General features: G+C 39.1%; 1 protein-coding gene across 4 annotated transcripts in view; it reads right to left on the bottom strand.

Moving 5' to 3' along the window:
• The window catches only part of LOC140193984 (protein GREB1-like), a 458,873-nt gene that overhangs the window by 31,187 nt on the left and 407,282 nt on the right, over positions 1-20,404 (bottom strand). For all 4 annotated transcript variants that reach the window (XM_072251261.1, XM_072251260.1, XM_072251264.1 and 1 more), the window contains exons 5-11: positions 14,430-14,540; positions 10,590-10,719; positions 8,073-8,391; positions 6,970-7,063; positions 6,699-6,886; positions 984-1,077; positions 450-519 (exon numbers count right to left, since the gene is read on the bottom strand). In XM_072251261.1, the coding sequence (XP_072107362.1) occupies positions 450-519; positions 984-1,077; positions 6,699-6,886; positions 6,970-7,063; positions 8,073-8,391; positions 10,590-10,719; positions 14,430-14,540 (1,006 nt within the window). The remainder of the gene's footprint in view (positions 1-449; positions 520-983; positions 1,078-6,698; positions 6,887-6,969; positions 7,064-8,072; positions 8,392-10,589; positions 10,720-14,429; positions 14,541-20,404) is intronic.

The raw sequence follows: 20,404 nt of genomic DNA, 5'->3' as shown, positions 1-20,404 counted from the left end.
GAACTCTGTCTGTGCTCAAATTTCCACTAGTGGGAGACATTGACATTCTACTGGCTTCCTATCATGGAAATGTGGGGGTGGCGGTGGGGGGGGAGAAAAGTGAAGGGATAATAAATTGCACATACCTATAATGTTCAGATAAAAATACATTAGAATTAGAAATTCAGTTAAGCTTGATAATGCCACAAATGGTTTTCAGTCCATCTCCTTGGGGAATTAATTAAAAAGATACATAGTATTTGTACAACAATAATTCCCTAGTTATGAAATTAGAACATAATGTATTGAACATAATCTCATTACTCCTTGAACATGACCAACCCTAAAACTGTAAAATAATCGTAAATTGTTGATGAACAATTATTAACTGTTTACTAAACAATTAAATCCTCCAGTTATTGACTTCTTGGGACCCTTTTGCAAGAGTTAGCATTTAATTGTTAACTCACCTTTGGCAATGGTTTCTGGAATGTCTGCATAGCAAGCAGCACAGGAGCAGCAGTTGCCCAGTTATAATACCTAGTTTTCATCAGCAGATGAAGACAGCATTAATATCACTCAAAATGTAAAGGGCTAATTAATCTTATATAATTTAAATGTGGCATACAAGACTCATTTTCCCACAAAGTAGCAATAAATTAACCAGATGCAGCAGTATGAAATTAACTTATCTTACCACCATAAATTTTACAAACTAGATAACATGAATATAGTTAAAATAAGCAAACAATTAAATAAGCTGTCTATTGAACAAAATTGCCAATTCATTCCTCTAATATTTTTGGGTATTTGCTGACGTTCCTTTGTCTCATTTGAAACACTTGGCAAGATGCAATGGAGGGTCAGAGCAATTATTAGTCATGGAAGTCTGCTTCTAATTCTTCACAGATCTTCAAACTACTACAGACTAAGTTCAAATCATAATGCACTTTGAGCAGTTGTCACAAATTCTTTACATTTTTTCCCTTGTCTGTTTCACTTACTTGCTGCCAATCTTCACTACCAGATTGGGATCATCAATGATTGCCGGATTCTCTGCAAATTCTTGATATGATACAGAACGCCCCATAAACTGTTCTGCAAGAACAAAATCATTTGTATTCTTAGTCTTTCATACCATTTTGCAGTAAATTGGCCTTATTTTGTTCTAATTATATTCTTTCTTGTAAAAATACTGTATAATTTATGTTTCATGTTTTTTATGAATGTTTATTTGCTACATGCCTGAAATTCTGCGGCAAGTTTTTCATTTCATTCGTGCATACATATACTTGTGCATATGAGGACAAATTCGACTTTAACCAATAATACTACTGCAAAATCATAAGACATGAATGCAACTTCATCCATCTACCCAAAAAATTCAAGGTTTCCTATGGCAACCTCATTTCTTAAAACATCGTGGCTTTTCCTTAGTTATTCCACATTTTGAGTGAACAGCATTCTGACATGTTCAACAATTACCACATTCATGTGAACACATGCTTATTTATGTGCATCCACTTTAAAATTTAAAGTAAGTTTCAAAATCTTCCATTACCATTTCCAATCTTGCCCAACGTCAAGACCAGCTCTTAGATGTTCTTTTCCCAATTCTTTTGACTCCAGCAGTTGGTCTCACAGTATTTTGAGTCTACTCATCTTGCAAGTTTGATACCACAACACTCAACATGTAAACTCACCAAGTACTATACAGTTTGAATGCTGCTTGCTCTGAATGTACAGAGCCATTCCAGTTTTATTGGCTCTGTTCACCGTTTCCAGGCTTTAACTAAAGATGTTGAACATCCATTCTGCTACAGATTCTAAAGCTTCATTCAATCTCTTGCAAAACCATTGCCACCACCATCTTGCACCCAGAACTTTACACTTGCTGTTGATAACTTTCTTTGCTCTATCTACAAACCAGAATGGACAATTACAGTGGTCTGTTGATTCTGGAATCTGGAGCAAAAACCAACAGTTGCAGGAACTCAACAAAAACTGCTGGAAGAGCTCAACCCTTCCTCAAACTTGTTCCATCTGCCCTTCATCTCTCACAAATAGTTCCAAACATCACCTTCCTTACTTAGAGTCTCATACTTTTGGCCTTTGTATCTCCACTTATCACACACCAGTTTCTGTCTCAACTTTCACCTATCACAACTCCATTCGCCAATTTTTCTCCTTGTCTGCTTCCATCCATCATCCACCTGCCTCCATATCCCCTCAACCCCTCCCCCATCCCAAACCTACTCTCTCATTGATCCACCTATCACAAAACAGTCCCCCATGTCATCCTTCCCGCTCTACTCTCAGTCCTCACCCTAAAATGGGACAATTGATCTCTTTCTTACCACTCCCTGCCACCTCTGTAGTTTCTCCAGCCATTTGTTTTTTTCTGCTGGCCATTTACTGCATGTTTGTATTTCAGAGTAGCCTTCTCCGAAGTCTCCAATTTTATCTTCAAAATCGTAATGCCACTGACACAGACGGGAGTCAGTAATAGCAAGAAAAGTCATGGGATCCAATTTAGCAGGTTCCCAATCCTGTTCCACGTTGACAACTGACAAGCAATTGAATGAAACAGGATTTAAATGACAATAATAAAGTCACCAAATATTATTTTTTAAAATTCAAAGGAAGATATTACATTGATAAAACCTGATACAAAAAATGTTTAAGATAGTCGACAGCATAAATGTTTGATTTCATTGAAGAACAATGAATTTTTACTCTGAAATAAGACATTGTCTTTTTTTTAAAAACTTCATTATCAGTCATATAATTTGTCCAAGTTTTATCATAAAGAAAGATTGCTTATTATGATCTTGCATGAACATGCTATATTTGCCTAAACATCAGCCACCTCTCAGGCTTTGACAGCTTTCTACCATTTTTTGAAGATTAAGCAGAGTGACAGTGTGGATTTAAGCCCCACCAGGAAATGGGTTGAATGTACTAAACTCACTGAAATAAAACTCTGCTCTCGCAACAGGAAATAAAGCCTCAGTTTCAACAAAATAAGAAAGTATTATTTGACTGATCACATACGTTTTCACCGCAAACTAATATAATCTATCATAAACTGTGCCCACTACATTAATTTTATGAGGGACCTGAACAATGACAGGCAAAACCTACAAAACAAATCTCTGAAATTTCCTCCTTATCCCCCAAAGCAATTAGTGAAAATCTAAATCCAATAGCACAAGCTACACTCATCAAGCCTGAACAGCTGCACTCCCCAGATGATTCTATAATCTCAACAGCACAGGATCCCACATTGGATCATTAATACCTATGTATTTCATTACATTCTTAAGTATGTTCTTATCCACATATCCTACTGACTCATTCTAAAAGACATTAAAGATAACGTTGCCTTAACTAATTTTGATGGGAGCCTCTTCCACACATCTCACATGAAGTGCTCCTCCAATTAAAGTTCAAGGTAAACTTATTATCAAAGTGTGTATACCATACAGAATCGTAAGATTCATTTTCTTGCAGACACTCACAGGAACATAAATAAATACAATAGAATCCATGAAAAACCATACATAACAAAGGCAGATGTCTATAGGTTGTGTAGTCAAGTTCTGCGCTGAGGCAAGAGAACCATCCATGCCAATCCAGAAGCACAATAGTTGTGGCATTTGACCCAAGACTCCTGCACCTCCTGCCTGATGGTAGTAGTGAGAAGAGGGGGAGACAGGTCAAACGCAGGAAGAGAGGATGGACAGATGGGGGATCTTCGCTGGCATATAGTAGCGGGGCTGACCGCTGCTTTTTTTTCTGCTCTCGGGTCTCAACTTTTAATCTGGCTTGAAGTCCGTCTTGGCAATCGATGATTTTCATCCACTTCAAGATGCTGCAACAGCATCCCCGAGTCAAGTTCGCTGAATCAGAGTTCATGTAGACAGTTCAAAAGTATGTTTCTTAAAAGGGAAATTACAGGCTGCAGATTGCAGCAATTGTAGTTCAGAAGAAGTACATCTAGTGGTTTTGTGAGCTGCCTGCAAAATGTCGTCGTATATCAAAGTGCCATCTTGGTTAAAGACAATCAGAGCAGCATAGCACAGGAACAGTGCCTTTACCCACAATGGCTGTGCCAAATATGATATTGAATTAAACTCTCTCTTCTACTTGTACATAATTCATATCCCTTACTTTGTACTCAACAAAAAAAATTGCCCCATACATCTTTAAACATCACCCCTCTCACCTTAAATACATGCCCTCTAATAGTTGATATTTCTTCCTTGGGAAACACATTTTGACCATCTAGCCTATCTATGTATGCCACTCATAATTTTGTAAACTTCAGTCAGGTCCTTGCTTAAGCTCTGCTGCTTTCACAGAAAACAAGGCAACCTCTCTTTCCAGCTAATCCATATCCCTTCGAAGGCCTCCACATCTTTCCAGTAATAGGATGACCAAAACTGCGCGCAACAGTCCATGTTCAATCTAACCAATGTTTTGTATAATTACAACACAACTTGCTTACTCTTACACTCAGTGCCCTGACCAATTAGGCCAAACATACCATACATCTTCTTTACCACCATATCTATTGGGTGGCCACTTTCAGGAAGCAATGGACTACAACCCAGACCCCATGATTCCTTACTGCTTCAAAACTGTTAAAGCTCCTGCCGTGAATGGCATGCTTCCCATTTACACTAACGTCTCAAAGTGCAACAACTCACACTGGCTCAGTCTGTCATTTTGCCACACGTACTGACCTGTATTCTGCTGTATCCTTTGACAGCACTCGTACATTGTCCACAATTCCCACCTTTGTCATCCACAAACTGACGAACCAACCCATCTACATTTTCATCATCACTTATATATATCACGAACAATGATCCCACCACTGATCCTCAAAGAACAATACTAGTCACAGAGAGAGTCAGAATAACATCTCTCCATCATGACTGCCTTCTCTGGGCAAGTCAATTCCAAATAAGGCCCCATGCATCTTAATCTTCAGTATCAGCTTACCATGACAGACCTTGTCAAATGTCTTACCAAAGTCTACCTACTAGCCAACACTCATCAATCGCCTTCATCACCTCCTCAAAATAACTCTATCAAGTTCATAAGACATGCCCTGCCCCACACAAAGCCATGCTGACTGTCTGCAATTAGGCCACATATTTCCAAATGCCGTCCTCAAGAACCCTGTCTGACAGCTTTCCTGCCACTGGTGTGAGGTTCACTAGCCTACACTGCATGGATTATTCCCTGTTCCCTTTTTGAACAAAGTAACAACATTAACTACTCTCCAGTCCTCTGGGACCTCTCCTCTGGGTACTGAGGATAGAAAAATCTTCATCAAGGCTCCAGGAAACTCCTCCCTTGTCTCTTTTTATAACTTGAAACAATTCTCTTCAGGTCCGAGGGATTTATCCACTTTGAGGATCTTTAAGAGCCCCAGCACTACCTCTTTCTTGATTTCAAAATGTCCTAGCATATTACCATATCCCATACTGCTCTCACTACCCTCCCTCTCCTTCTCCGTAGTAAATACAATGCAAAGTACTTGTTTAGTACCTCATCCATATCCTTAGACTCCAAGAATAAATTCTCTCCTCTATCCTTGCATGGTCCTATCCTCTGCTGATTTATCCTCCTGTTTTTAATGCAGGTACAAAATGCCTTAGATGTCCTTATTTAATCCAACTCGCCAAAGACCATGGCCTCTTTTGGCCCCCCTAATCTCCTGCTGGACTTCTTTCCTGTTTCCTTTGCACTTCTGAAGCCCTATCTGATTTTAGCATCCTGAACCTTAGATATTCCCTTTTTCTTTTTCACTAAATTCATAACCTTTCCTGTCACCCAAGCTTCTCTTACCAGCTTTGTTCTTCCTTATTGGAACATACCAGTGCTTAACAGGTACTTAAACAATTCCCCCAGGTCATCAGCTTCTCTCTAATGATTTCCTAACTTGACCGAATCTAGTACTCCCCTGCAAGATCCAGACTGATCCTTATTCAAAACTATCTTAAAACTGAGTGTGACCACTTATCCCAAAATTGGCTCCCAGTAAAATACCTTTCACCCTGCCTGTCTCAATTCCCAAAACAAATTCCAGCACAATGCCTTCCCTAGTAGGCCTTTCCAAACAACATCTTTTCAAGAAAACCTCTTTAATGACCCTTGGAAATTCTGCCCCAACTAAGCCTCTTACAATAAATTGTGCAGTACACAAGTCAGAAATATCTACTGTGAGCATCTAAATTAAAATAATGAAAATACCTAATTAAATTTGAGGCTCTGATATATTAAACTTGAATTGTTAAAAGTTTCCAAGAGACTAAAATGCAAGAAATGGTGAAGCTGCCCATAAGCTGACAGATAACAAATAACATGTCATTTTAATTGCTGTTGTCCCCAGGGGAAGAAAAAAAATGTCCTCATCTGTTTTGGCCTGTATGTATCTTCAGTCCCACAAAAGTCATAAGCTAGTAACCTAAGGCTCATTTTTGACCAACAAAGAAATGGGCTTAAGCAACTCCCACAGGTCACAACATGCTGTTGAGGTTGAGGGTTCACAGGCATGTATATGAAACTGACATATTTTAAATCAAGTTTCAACTGTGGATTATACTGGTTCATTTGGCAAACCTGAAAATAAAATAACACATTTAACAGACCGAGCCTGCATTATTTCTGTGACAAACAAAGATTTGGGCCCATAAAGATTTTACCATTTGTTATTTCTTTGTCGTCATTTAGCCCACCACAGAGTGAAATGGCAATGGTTGGCAAGTCCCCAATAGTGTCAGAGAAACTGTCAACACCGCTGTCCATTCCAGAGCTTCCTATTGACTGCGGTGACTGACTTTCTGAGTGCACTCCCTGTTCAGAGCCGTTTCGACCAGCTGTGTTGTTATCACTGCAGACGAAACAATTATAGTATTTTAGAATTCACATCATGACTGAACTTCGAAAGGAACTTTACACATTCATGGGAATTACCATTTTGGAAAATAAAGTGCTGCAACTTCAGGGTTCATCTCTGTGATATCATCCAGGTAGACACCATCCAGACCCAGGTGACGACTGCGTTTATCTGGGGGAAAAAATGAGAACGAAGAATCTGTAGAATAATTGTGGGCTTAAGTTTCCCTAAAATTTAACCAAAGTGAGACATCAATTTCAATCTTATCAATTCCCACAAAGTCCAGTTTATTTCTTTTAAATAATCAGATTACTTTCCACATCTTCATCAACAGCTACAGTGAAAAAGATATCTTGACAGATGAAAACACATTTCATTAAGATAAGTTGTTTTCAGCCGTCAGACACTAATCCAATTGAACAGTTAATCATGCTGAGTCAATGCACTTTTCCTATCACCAACCTATTATCATCACACAAACATACATTTATAAAATATAGCTTACTGAGTAGTGGAAAAACAAAGGAAATTAGAGAGGAAAGAAACTGCTCTTTTGGTCAGGAAATATATTTATTCTGTTGTGGGAGCTGCATAAGGATCCAAAATTTTTCAATGCAGTCCAAAAATAATTAGTAGGGCGAGACCTTGCCTGTAAAAATGCAATACAGGAAGTAGACTTTTAAGTAAATGTACAGCTTCAAATTTTTTGCTGCAGATGTGTAGGAGCCTTGTAACCTCATTTTCTTGTTGCTTATCCCAAGCTTAGCATGGACTGGATTCTGTGACTAAACACCCACATATCCAACAAAAAGCTTCATTTACATTTCAAATATCTGGGCAGCTTATCTGACATTTCATCTGCACTGCTTACGTATTCTGCCAATGTCCACTCAGATTCTCAACTGCCAAGAGGAAGCATTTTTCAAATGGACGACACATCACAATTCAGAACTGAATATGACAGTTACTAAAACTTGATGCCAATGACTCAGAGCTTCAAACTATCCTAAATTTCCCAAGTGCTTCTGATACCTGAATATGAACTAAACTGCTCATTTCCAGTAGTGGAAAGTCACAACACAAATAACTTAATTTAAAAAGTAACTGAGGCTATTATTAGGCAGCCTATCTTACAAAAGAAAACTCTATGAAATAGCTGATCCAAATGTGACATTCTTACCTTTCTTCTTGGAAGGTGAATCAGTTTTACTGACTTGCTTGTTCTGATTCTGAGTATTGTTCACCTCCCCATTTTCTGGAACCATAGGAGCAATTGCAGTAGAGGGTTCATAGTGCTCTGAATCACACATGAAACTGTCCACAGACTGAGGCATCATTCCACCTGCTGTTAAAGGCTCAGGTTTCATTAATGGAGGAGGAGTTGACGAACTGTCATGAGAATTTACGAATGGATCACTGTTGATTACCCTGAAGTGAGTGTTTCCTGATGGAGTTATGTTTACCCTGTTAAGATCTTCCACCTTTTGATAAGGAATAAGCTGAAAAAGTATTAATATTTTGTACATTTATCTATTTACACTGATTAACAAATATTGTCTAATAAATGACAGACGTAGTTTTATTAACAGTACATCTACTCATCATAAATATATGTATAATGTTGTTTGGCAGCATTTAAAAACAGATTTTATGGGAGAAAAGAGAATGCAGAAACACAATAAAGAGAAAACAAAGTATAAGAGGAAAATAAATCAATGTCACTTATCTCATTTTTCTTCCAACCTATATGTGGCCACATTCAGCTCTGAAATGAAATTGTATCAGCTAATCGTAAAGTATCATACTTTATAACATTAGACAGAGCTTGGTATAAATGATGCCTGATGGAAGTACAATTTAAACTCCCTTGAGTGTAAAGGTGCTAGCAGGTGTAGTAAAATTAAATTTGAGGGAAAAAACTTGCAGAGAAATTCAAAGGGATGTTATGGTACTGCATAAAATCTTGGGCTGGCACAGGGAGTTAACAAAAGTCGGCCAAATTTTCCTGTCCATAACAAACCATCCATGCTTGCCAGTGATTATAGAGCAGCGGTCCCCAACTACCAGGCCGCAAAGCATGTGCTACCAGGCCATGAGGAAACAATACAAGCCAGCTGCACTTTTCCTCATTCCCTGTCACGCACTGTTGAACTTGAACATAGGGTTGCCAACAGTCCTGTATTTGCCGGGACATCCCGTATATTGGGCTAAATTGGTTTGTACCATATTTCCCCCACTAAGGTAGAGCGTTCCTATGAAACCTTTTGTGCCAAAATGACGTGCAGCGAAGAAGCAATTACCATTAATTTATATGGGAAAAATTTTTGAGAGTTCCCAGACCCAGAAAATAACCTAACAAATCATACCAAATAACACATAAAACCGAAAATAAATAACACTAACATATAGTAAAAGCAGGAGTGATATGATAAATACACAGAAATAAAGTAGAAATAATGTATGTACAGTATAGTTGGGAAGATGAAGGCAAAACCGATTTGTGGGGGGAAGAAAATCGGCACGTACATGCATGCGCACATCACATGCACACGTCACGCATGCACACACAGGTGCCCGCACAAGGCTTCATGGTCATGGTAGTCTTCCCTTGGGTAAAGTGTCCCGGGATTTGACTGTTACTTCTGTCCCTTATTTGGGAGTGAGAAAGTTGGCAACCATAACTGTAAAAGACATGTTGAGGTGAGTTTAACCCTACTTGAACATCACCCCGAACCAATCGGCCAGTCTGCAAGAATATTGTCAATATTAAACTGGTCTGCGGTGCAAAAAAGGTTGGGGACCCCTGCTATAGAGTACATTCAAAGTAACAAATTCCTACAAACCTATCAATGACTATTTTTTTTAAAGTTAGAAACATCAGAAGATATTTCTTTTAACAACTTTTTGGAAGAATTTAAAACTATAATATTTAAAAATAAGTACAATAAAATTACATGCTTCCTTTTTCCTTACAGCCATTCTATTCCATTCAAATGAATAGTGTCACTGCCCCGCACCAGATTTAACCTAAAGTGTGTCAAGTGGATTCCCATAGTCAAAGCCACGAAACTATGACAACATCGAGCTCTGAGGCTGCTGCCAACAAGAGGTCAGCCACCAATACTGCAAATTAACTGTTGTTAGGTTTGGAACTATGTGCACAAGCAAGCTGATAATGATTTGGTACTATTTCCCAAGGATTTCTGGAGCAAACCAGTGGAGCAATTGCTGTAGAGGTTTCAAAGTGTTATGGCATTGGTAGTTCCCTGAAAAATTTGTCAACAGTTCCACAAATCTGCAAATGAGAAAAAAGTAAACCAACTGAAAGGGTCTTTTTAACATGTGATTTATAATGAGAATACAACAATGGAAGGTTGTTGAAACAGAGTGACACAAGACATTTGAGAGGGAAGTAGATAAGCATTTTAAAGATTTTCACTTTCAAGCTATATGGAATTAAGGCAGAATAGACAGCAGCAATGAAGAAATCAGGTGGTCAAAGCAGCAGGTATGGAAGTGGTCAGATGGAACAAAAAGCTTGCATTTACACTGGGATTTCTGTGACTCCACATCAATGAACATAAATGGATAACAGACCAAAATAAATCAAATGGCCTTTTCTCATTTTTGTATTCTTATGAGCAGCATTATGAATACGCTTTCACAATTACATAATCTCGAACTCCTTCCCTGATACCTTGGCAGATTGAGGTAGTTCTCCCCAAGCCCAGTGCACTTGCGTATTTATATTTTGTATCCCCCGTTCCGATGGCTTGCTGACCAACTCAGAATCGCTGTTAGGCGTAGGAGGGTGGAACCTTGAGTGACTGAAAAATAATTAAGCAAATCTTCAATGGAAACTTTTATAAAAATGAAAAATAAACAGCTACCAGTGCAATACCACAGATTAAAGACTTGCACAATATAAATTTACACTTATGTATTTTAGCATGGGATAGATAGAAGATTCAGCTCACAACTTTCTAAAAAAGACATCTTTCTTTGCTACATTTAATTAACCCAATCCTGCTTTTCTCTATCAATACAACTGGATACTTACACTATACTACACTGGGAGTTTTACTTGGTTCAAAATGAACATTGACATTCTCTATGTTATGTGAAAGAGATGATTTCCCATAATTTTTATGCCTATAGACTGGAATATTTTGCATTCATTTCATGGGTAAAAAAACTTCAGTTAGAATATATTAAGTACACTAATTATCTATTAAACATGATGAATTAGTAGTTAGTGACTACTGATCAAATAAAAGTGCACAAAGGTGATAAGAGACTCATTAACCTGCTCTTTAAACAAGTAATCATTTATGTAGATTAGAAGCTCTAATGACTGTATGAAGATATCTTTTAACCAACATTTCACTTTCAAGAATAGTTTGGGAGATGAGGTATGTTTACAGGCAGAGATATTGATAGATTTAAGTAAAATGAACAAATCCCAAAGCAACGAAACATGCGTAAATAGCGTGCTTTTGTAGCTGACCTTATAAATTATGAAACCGCTCATGCAATAAATATTTATTCTATTTCCCTGTACTTGCTGGGTTAAGATTCAATGAACTTAACGTCTGTTGGATTGATGTTGATGGGAACAAAAGTAGTTTTCCCCAAAGGGGATTATTCTTTTTCTTAAATGGAGATATTCCAACCTAATCAAATCCCTTCTCTCTGGAGCATGGAGCTCTGTGATGAATGTGCATTAAACAAATCCGCCATCCTTTAAAGATGATTTTAAAAAAAAGGGGTCAGCATTCATCAACAGCAACCATAGCTGTAGAAATATTTATGCTTTCTTTAAAGAAATCAAACTACATAAATATGTTGCAAGTACATTCAGAAACTGATGCGTTGTGGGAATAAGAATGTTTGTAAAATGACTGAATTCCTGCCTTTTGTTCCAGTGTTTAACCTAAACCTTTGCAGTGCTGAAAGGCAGATTTGTCCTCCCTCTTGATTCATGTTGATGTACATCTCATATTTCTGCTGACAAAGGAGACAGCCATTTGACCCATTGAGCCTAGACTAGATCTCAGGATAATCCCAAAAATCCCTATTTATATGCCCATCAACTCCAACACAAGTCTCTTACCACCCAAGTACACTTGGGATCACTTACAGTGGCCATTTAACCAGCATGTCGATGCAATGTGGGAGGAATCTACAACACCCAGAAGAAACACATGCATGTTCTTCCTTTGACTGCAAACTCCACACAAACAGCACTGGATATCAGGACTGAACTAAACTGCAGGAGCTGTAGCTGCTGAGTCACTGAGTCCCCCTGATAGAGGTTTCCTTAATCTAATTGTAATCCTGAGTTTAACATTGTCCTTATTTCCTTCACTATCATACTCAGTATAATCTCACCTGCCATCCAAAACACTAGACAAACATTAAACCTTCTATCTGCCAATGAGTTTATTCAAAATAGGGTTGAGCATTACAATACACTCATAACCTCATTCATCTTCCTGGCAAATGCTGAATGATGCTGTAAAATAAAATTTATAAAGCTTCACTAATTTTTGTTTGGCTCACTGAACAGCAGCATTACTACAGAAGATTAAAAGGAGTGGTAGTTTAGAGGAGCACTCATTGCCTTTCACAAACCACGAAACCAATAAAACAACTATTTGACTAGTTAAATGCATATTTAATCTTCAGATGTATAAACAGCTCTCAGGTAAATATATTTGACATTGGTATCACAAGGTCCTGCAATGCCTATTTAAAAAGGGAATACGTATGTATTGTAAGCTTCTGAACTGAATTTAAACTTAATTTAGAAGTTTTAAGAGAAAAGAAAATTTTAATTTTAAAAAAAAAATCACATTCACAAACACCATTATTGCAAACTGATGAATGCATTAGTAGCATCACAAAGGCATGCCTGCTGGGATGTGCAGTAGCAATCTTATACCTGAGCATAGATGGATAAAGAAGCTCTGGTTGTGGACAAGAGCTAGACAAGCCTCCAGCAACGGTAACCGAAAGGTGTGATGTCAATTGCTTGCTTTCTGCAGGCAGACTGGAGTTTTGCAGTGCAGCATAAAAAGCAGAATTATTTACGTTGCCTGGATCTTGCCGAAATATCTGAATGCAGAGTGTACAAATGACAAGGACAACAATGCAACCAGCTGTGACATCATCCCTGCATTACACTCGCTGTACCGGCAATTCAGAACATGAGCTGGAATATTCAGAACTGGGCAAACACAGCACTGTACTCCTCTAAAACTGTAATAATACTTTAAAGCAAAGCTGAGTTTAGCAGAATTAATCTTATAAAGTGTGATAAATTTACCTCATTCACAAATAAATATGTCACTAATAATCAAAATCCATTAATATAGGTACTCTTGTAACTATCACAAAATATCAATGATTTATTGAGTTTAGAAATCTTTCCAAGAATTGCCAGATATGAATAAACATAAGAGATTCTTCAGATGCTGCAAATCCACAGTAACACACACAAAATGCTGAGGAACTCAGCAGGTCAGGCAGCATGAGTGGAGAGGAATAAACAGTCAACGCTTCAGACTGAGACCATACCTAAACTGAATTGATTACCACACAACTATTGAGGGAGGTAGGGCTAAAAAGACTACTTTCTGATGTTGGTTCAGTGAAATTCACTATTCCCAGATTGTATTTTTCAGATGGTTTTGGTTAAATTCATCTAATTGCTGTGTTTTCTCATTGACTATTATTTGAGAAGTATTCAGTGATGAATTCAGCAAACATAACTAACTTTGAAAAAGTCTTTGTCTTTCATTGAAGGATTGTGACATTATCATCACGAATAATATCTTATTATTAGTTTAGCAACCAAGACATCTTTTGCCATCAGAATGACTTGTTTATCTTTTGACTTCTAATATGACATTAATCTCTTGATTGAGTTAACCATTGCAACTGCTGTCCCACTAACCGTTCTGATATTAAGTAATATCACAAACCATCTTTAAAAGAGCTGTGATTTAAGATTAATAATTTTCTGAAAATTCGGTTGTCTGAGTAGAAACATCCAAGCTTAAAAAATTGGGCCCATTTCTTTAAATGGGACATTTTAGCAATAAAAGTAATGCACATTATCCTATGCAAAGATAACATAAGTTTGCTCATTTCAAACAAACATCTTTCACAATCCTCCAGCTTTGATAATTTAAGCATATTTTAGCCGTGTTTGTTGTTTCTTTGAGCTTCTTTCTTCAACAAACAGCAATATTAATGCAGCTGCCTCCATTTTAGAATTGTTCACCATCACCTATATTGTGCCGATGAACAAGAGTATTAAGATTAAGCAGTGCAAGGAATTAACTTTCTTAAATAATGGCTAAACAAGAATTCATCACCTTTGCAACCTCATCTTTAACAAACTGAAGAAACTTCTGTTGTTTGCCATCAGAAATATGAAAGTTGTTTGCTGCAGAAAAAATTAAGAGGACAGCAATAACAGCTAGTGCAGGAATGAGTCAGAAGCATTGAAAAACTCAGTAAAGACCAATACCTGTGTCTGGATGAACATTCTGTGTCTGAATAAGGATGCACTTGAGAATGAGTTATGTTAACCAAGGTGCGGTTCTGCACTTGTAGGTCACTCTGCATATGTGTTGAATTCCTGGAAAAGGAAAAGCAAAGCACCAATTAGCAGGAAACTTCCAAAGACAGTTCATAAATTGTTCTGAGAGGAGGAGTGATTTAAAAGCATAAATTTGCACTTAAATCAACGGACAAGTGTGTGGACACCCATATACCAGTCTGTCCATCATTATTTCCCTGTTGAAAGATAAACTCATAATGTTACAACAAATCAAATAAAGTGACAACTAACATCAAAAGTACCAGATTTCAACACCTACTATTAGAGTTAATCTGCAAGGTAAAACCTTCCACATTGGTGACATGGCATTGGCACAAGAAGGAAACTAAGGTTTAATTTAACCATTTCCTGAATTAGATATTGCAAGGGTTTTTTTTGGCTTCTTGATTATCAAATTTCTATCACAGAAAACTGTATGTGCATGTATCGCTCATAAATAAACTCTGAACAGGATGTTGATCAACAGTTAGGACAAAAAAAATGGCACTGGGAGGGTAATATACTAAAATGGAATACAACTTGGATATCAGATAGAAAACAAAGTGAGAATAAACCCACTGCTCAGGTAGGCAGGCTCTGATTAGTGAGGTACTGCGGCTCAGATCTCAGCTTTTCATCATCTATTCAACATTTTAGTTGAGAACATGACGGCATTAAGTAGGTAGAACTCTGAGTGAGAAAAAGGATGTAAAAAGGCTTCAAGGGAATCCAGAAATCAGAGTGAGGAGGCAAAGTCAGATGACAACCAGAATTATCATTCTTTCTGATGTTACTGTCATTCAGGATTGCCACATCTATTACTATTGCTTTCTTCTGTTCCTTGTCCACTATTGCTCTGTCTGGTTGGTTGGTCAGTATTTGGAAGTCCCACAGGACCTTAGCTCTGTCATCCTCCAATACCTTCTCAGGTGTTTCCCATTTGGACTTGGGAGTGTCCAGTCCATATTCAGCACTGATATTCTTGTTCGCAATTCCTGCATCTTGGTTGTGCCGTTCAGTGTATGCTGTTCCTACCTGCATCTTGCACCCTGCTACTATGTGCTGGATGGTTTCAGCAGATTCTGGGCACGATCTGCACCTTGGGTCTTGTCTGGTGTCAGACCCCTGCTTTTATTGCTCTTGTACTCAGCACCTGTTGTTGTGCAGCCATGAGCATCGCCTCTGTGCTGTCCCTCAGCCCTGCCATTTCCAGCCATTGGTAGGACTTTCTTATGTCAGCCACCTCCAATATCTGGCAATGGTACATCCCATACAGTGGCTTGGCATGCCGTGGCCCCGGATTCTCTGGCTCTGCTACACCCACTTCCATTTCCATGTCCCCTGCTTGCTGTCTGAGGCATTCTCCTAGCAGGTCATCCTTGGGGGCCATCTTCCTAACGTATTCATGGATGTTTCGCATTTCTTCCAGGCCTTGACATCTCCATGCCCCCGTCCTCCTTTATTCTGGCGGGTGTACATTCACTCAACATTGGACTTTGGATGGAATCCTCCATGTATCTTAAGTAGTTTCCAGGTCTTGATGTCAGTGGCTTCCATTTCGTTCCTTGGCTAGCACTCTATTGCGGCTGCGCATTTGTTGACGGGTAGGATGAATGTGTTGATGGCTCTGATCTTGTTCTTCCCATTCAGCTGGCGTTTTAGGACTTGTCTCGCTCTTTGGAGTAACATGGATGTTGCAGCCTTCCTTGTGTCCCCATCGTGGCTCTCAAGAACCTTCAGGATGCCCAGGTATTTGTAGCTATCCTGAACATCTGGTATGTGGCCTTCAGGTAACTCGACTCCTTCGGTCTTGATGAGTTTACCTCTTTTCACTACCGTCTGCCTCCACTTTTCCAGTCCAAATGGCATCCCAGTGACTCTGCTGTATATCCTTGTCAGGAGGATTAGTGAGTCAGTGTCTCTTACATCTCTGGCATAGCACTTGATGTCATCCATGTACAGGAGGTGGCTGATGGTTACTCCACTCTTGAACCTGTATCGATATCCACTCTTTGAGACCATATGCCTGAAGGGGTTCAAGTCTATGCAGAACAGCATCACCCTGGTATAGTCATAGTCATACTTTATTGATCCCGGGGGAAATTGGTTTTCGTTACAGCTGCATCATAAATAATTAAATAGTAATATGTAAATTATGCCAGGAAATAAGTCCAGGACCAGCCTATTGGCTCAGGGTGTCTGACCTTCCAAGGGAGGATTTGTAAAGTTTGATGGCCACAGGCAGGAATGACTTCCTATGCCCCACTCTGTGTTGCATCTCAGTGGAATGAGTCTCTGGCTGAATGTACTCCTGTGCCCAACCATATATTCCACATATGATAGTCACTTGTGCTATTGGCTTTGAGGTAACTTCTAGCATTATCCTTCAATGGCCTGTTGAGTTCTTGATGAAGGTGCTTCATGTCTTGTTGACTTTGTACAGAGGCAGTTATTCCAGGATCCATGTGTGGGGCATTGAGTCATATGCTTTCTGGTAGTTGATCCAAGCTATGTTTAGGTTGGTGTGCCTGGTCTTGGAGTCTCACACGACTGCTTTGTCTATCAGTAGTTGGTGCTTGGAGGCTCTGGTTTCATTATTAATCTCCCTCTGAGCAGGGCTCAGAAATTTACACACATTCCTTCAGCTTGGTGGCTACAATGCCTGATAGAAGCTTCCATGTTATTGACAGACAGGTTATAGGCCAGAAGTTTGAAGGTGTTGCTTTTTGTCAGGATCTTTCATCATGGAGCAAAGGTAATAGCAACACCTTGCACACGGCAAGTGCAAGTTCGAACCTCATCTCAGGGCATATCGACGCTGGCTGCTGCAATCAGAGAAAAGATCATAGCTAAACTGGTGACTGTCAATCAACAAACTAGGCTCCCCAGACTTAGTGATAAAATTCCATCAGACCATGAGGCTCCAGTAGTTCTTACTTCTCTTCCTTCACTTACTAGACTTCTATCACTGTCCGTTATTCAATTCTCTTTGTTCTATTAATGCTTAATAAAATGATAAGTGAAGAAACAAGTTTTGCATCTCTTTCCTGACTTCCAAAAAAGAACCTTGTATTAAAACATCAAAAGCCAAGAGGGTCCACTATGATGGATGCCGCCTTTTTGAGGCATGTCCTTGTGAAAATGCCCTCAATGGTCAGGACGCTAGTGCCCGTGATAGAAGTGCTCTGCCTCTGCAGCTTTTGACAATCCCTGCATTTCACCCCCCCCCCCCCACCATACCAGGCGGTGATGCAACCAGTTAGAATTTTCTCCAACATACATCTGTAGAAATAACTAATTTTGATAAAGGTACTGAAAATGGAGCAGACCAGCCTGGTTATATGATAATCTGGTTCAGAAAAGCTTGTTTTCTCATAAGCAGAATTAGATAAAGTGAAATTCAAATCCACATGCAAGATTCAGAAACCACTCCTTCACCTCTGAATGAGCACTGAACCCGTGAGCACTACCTCACTACTTTTAATCTATTTTTATGCACACATACATACACATATACACATACACACGCAGTAATTCACTTTTTTTTCTCTCGATAGATCATGTAATGCTTTGCATTGCTGCCGCAAAGTAAACAAATTTCACAACATATACCGATGATATTAAGCCTGACTCCGATTTGATATTTTGATCTTATGAACAGTACAACACTGATACAGATTTTCATATGATTTACCTTTAAATTCATAAAGATATCAACTGTATGTTACTCTGTTCACATTCTGTAACATCTATGCATGCACTGAAAGTCAGCAGACATGATTGCAATCTATTTAGCATCAGTGAGGGAGGAATATTTTAAGTTGACCAGATCTTTCTGCAGTGAGGTGTTCTAGGTACTAAGTGGCGCCGTGCTAAAGTGTTTTCATAATTTCATCTGTGTGGGCACATGGCCAAGTGGTTAAGGCATTGGACTAGCGACCTGAAGGTCGTGAGTTTGAGTCCCAGCCGAGGGAACGTGTTGTGTCCTTGAGCAAGGCACTTAATCACACAGTGCTCTGAGACGACACTGATGCCAAGCTGTATGGGTCCTAACGCCCTTCCCTTGGACAACATCGGTGTCATGGAGAGGGGAGACTTGCAGCATGGGCAACTGCTGGTTTTCTATACAACCTTGCCCAGGCCTGCGCCCTGGAGTGAAGACTTTCCAGGCGCAGATCCATGGTCTCGCAAGACTAACGGATGCCTTTATTATTATAAAAATGAAAATCAAAAAAACGATAGCTGCAGAAGCAGAAAAGCTCTGGAAATACTCTGATGGTCAGGCAGTTTGTAGAGAAAGAAATAACTGACCTTTCAGGTCATCAGAATTAAAACTTTTCCATGTATATAACAATGTTCACACATACATCTATGTCACGGAAGCAGAAGAAACAAAGAATTCTACTTGTAATTATCATATTATCCTTTCAATCTTTTTCTTTCACATTAAATCTGTAGGCAATAATCATGTACACACAAAGAATTTTACATTTATGCAGAAGTCTGCCTGCTCAGTCTAATGAACAGCCAGATGTTTCAGTTCTTCCAGTTACATTTTTATTACTAAATGTAAAGAAAATTACTGTGTAGATCTATTGTTGCCCCAGGATCATGGGGTCTCTCTCTCTCTGTCATACAACTACTTGTTGGCTGGCCTTGGACAACATTCCCCTAGGAAGATGGACTGCCAGCACGTCTGCACTTTCCACTGAGCAGAGTGTTGCCTCCCTGCATGCAGCCCACTGTACTGACCGAATGGCTTTGACAAATGCTGAGATTATCCCCCACTCCCCTGCCGCATCCATCTGGAGCCACCGGATGTTTGTAAATGTTCTTGGCATGCAAAACATGTAGATCATGTCAAAAAGCTTAAAAACTAGTTTCGTTATACTAAAAGAAACATTCACATAATCATTTTGAATTACTATGCCAACTTAAATAATGGAAATGACCAGAGTCCTATTCTCCCAGCAGCATATTCCCCCATTGAGTTGGGATCACTGAGACTATGCCAGACTGAACTAGGTGTAGGCTTCCCATCCGCACATCTGCAGAAGACCTTGCTATCCCATAATGTGTGGAGTCCACCAGTGCTGGACAGCAACGGGGCAGAAGAAGTTACTGCTGCTGCAACTGTGGGCTCAGGATAATGCCAATGCTAACAAAGGATATTCCCAAGGAAAACCTGGGGTAAATCATGCTGTAAGATCTGCGACAGTTCCATACTCAAAAATCAAAATTGATTCAAGGTTCTTGAGGTACCTCAGACCATCAAAAAGGAAACCCACGAGGGCTGTTAAAGCTTCAAATATATACATGACATATGAAGTTGAAAGGTGACACCACATGATTGCTGCTTGATCCTCAGGACATTTAGTACGCAAGTGATGATCAACAAAACAAATACCAAATCTAATTTGGATTCAGCTCGCTTCTAAAATTAGTCACTGGCACCCTGAAGAATGAAACGTTCCCACATGCTCCACTACACTGAGGGGAGAAGTCAGCTGTTGTGGAATTGTAGAATAGCATAGCAGTGGAGATTACTGCACAACCTGCCTCAGACCTTTTTAAGCAGCTGCTCTAAAGGCAAAATGCTGGGAGAAGGGGCTGACACACTGGCTATATTAGCATATAGCCAAAGTCGCAGATTGTAGAATCGTTGAACCCATAATGTTAAGTCATTTCTCTCACTGCTGATATTGCCTCACCTGATTAGCCCTTGCAGCATTTTCTGTCTTTGTAACACCGCATAAAATCTGTTTCAATGTCGAGAACTATTGTCTATAAACGGGATCATCTATTAACTTCGCATAGACAATAAAACCAACTGCTCTTCACCACACTGCCGTTACACTGTCAGGATGAACCACTGTCCCAGGAAATCTTTATACCCTCACTGT

The sequence above is a fragment of the Mobula birostris genome, chromosome 2, assembly GCF_030028105.1.
Source record: "Mobula birostris isolate sMobBir1 chromosome 2, sMobBir1.hap1, whole genome shotgun sequence".
Classification (NCBI taxonomy): domain Eukaryota; kingdom Metazoa; phylum Chordata; class Chondrichthyes; order Myliobatiformes; family Myliobatidae; genus Mobula; species Mobula birostris.
Note: the sequence above shows the minus strand (reverse complement) of the source record. Positions and strands in the feature narration are given on the sequence as shown.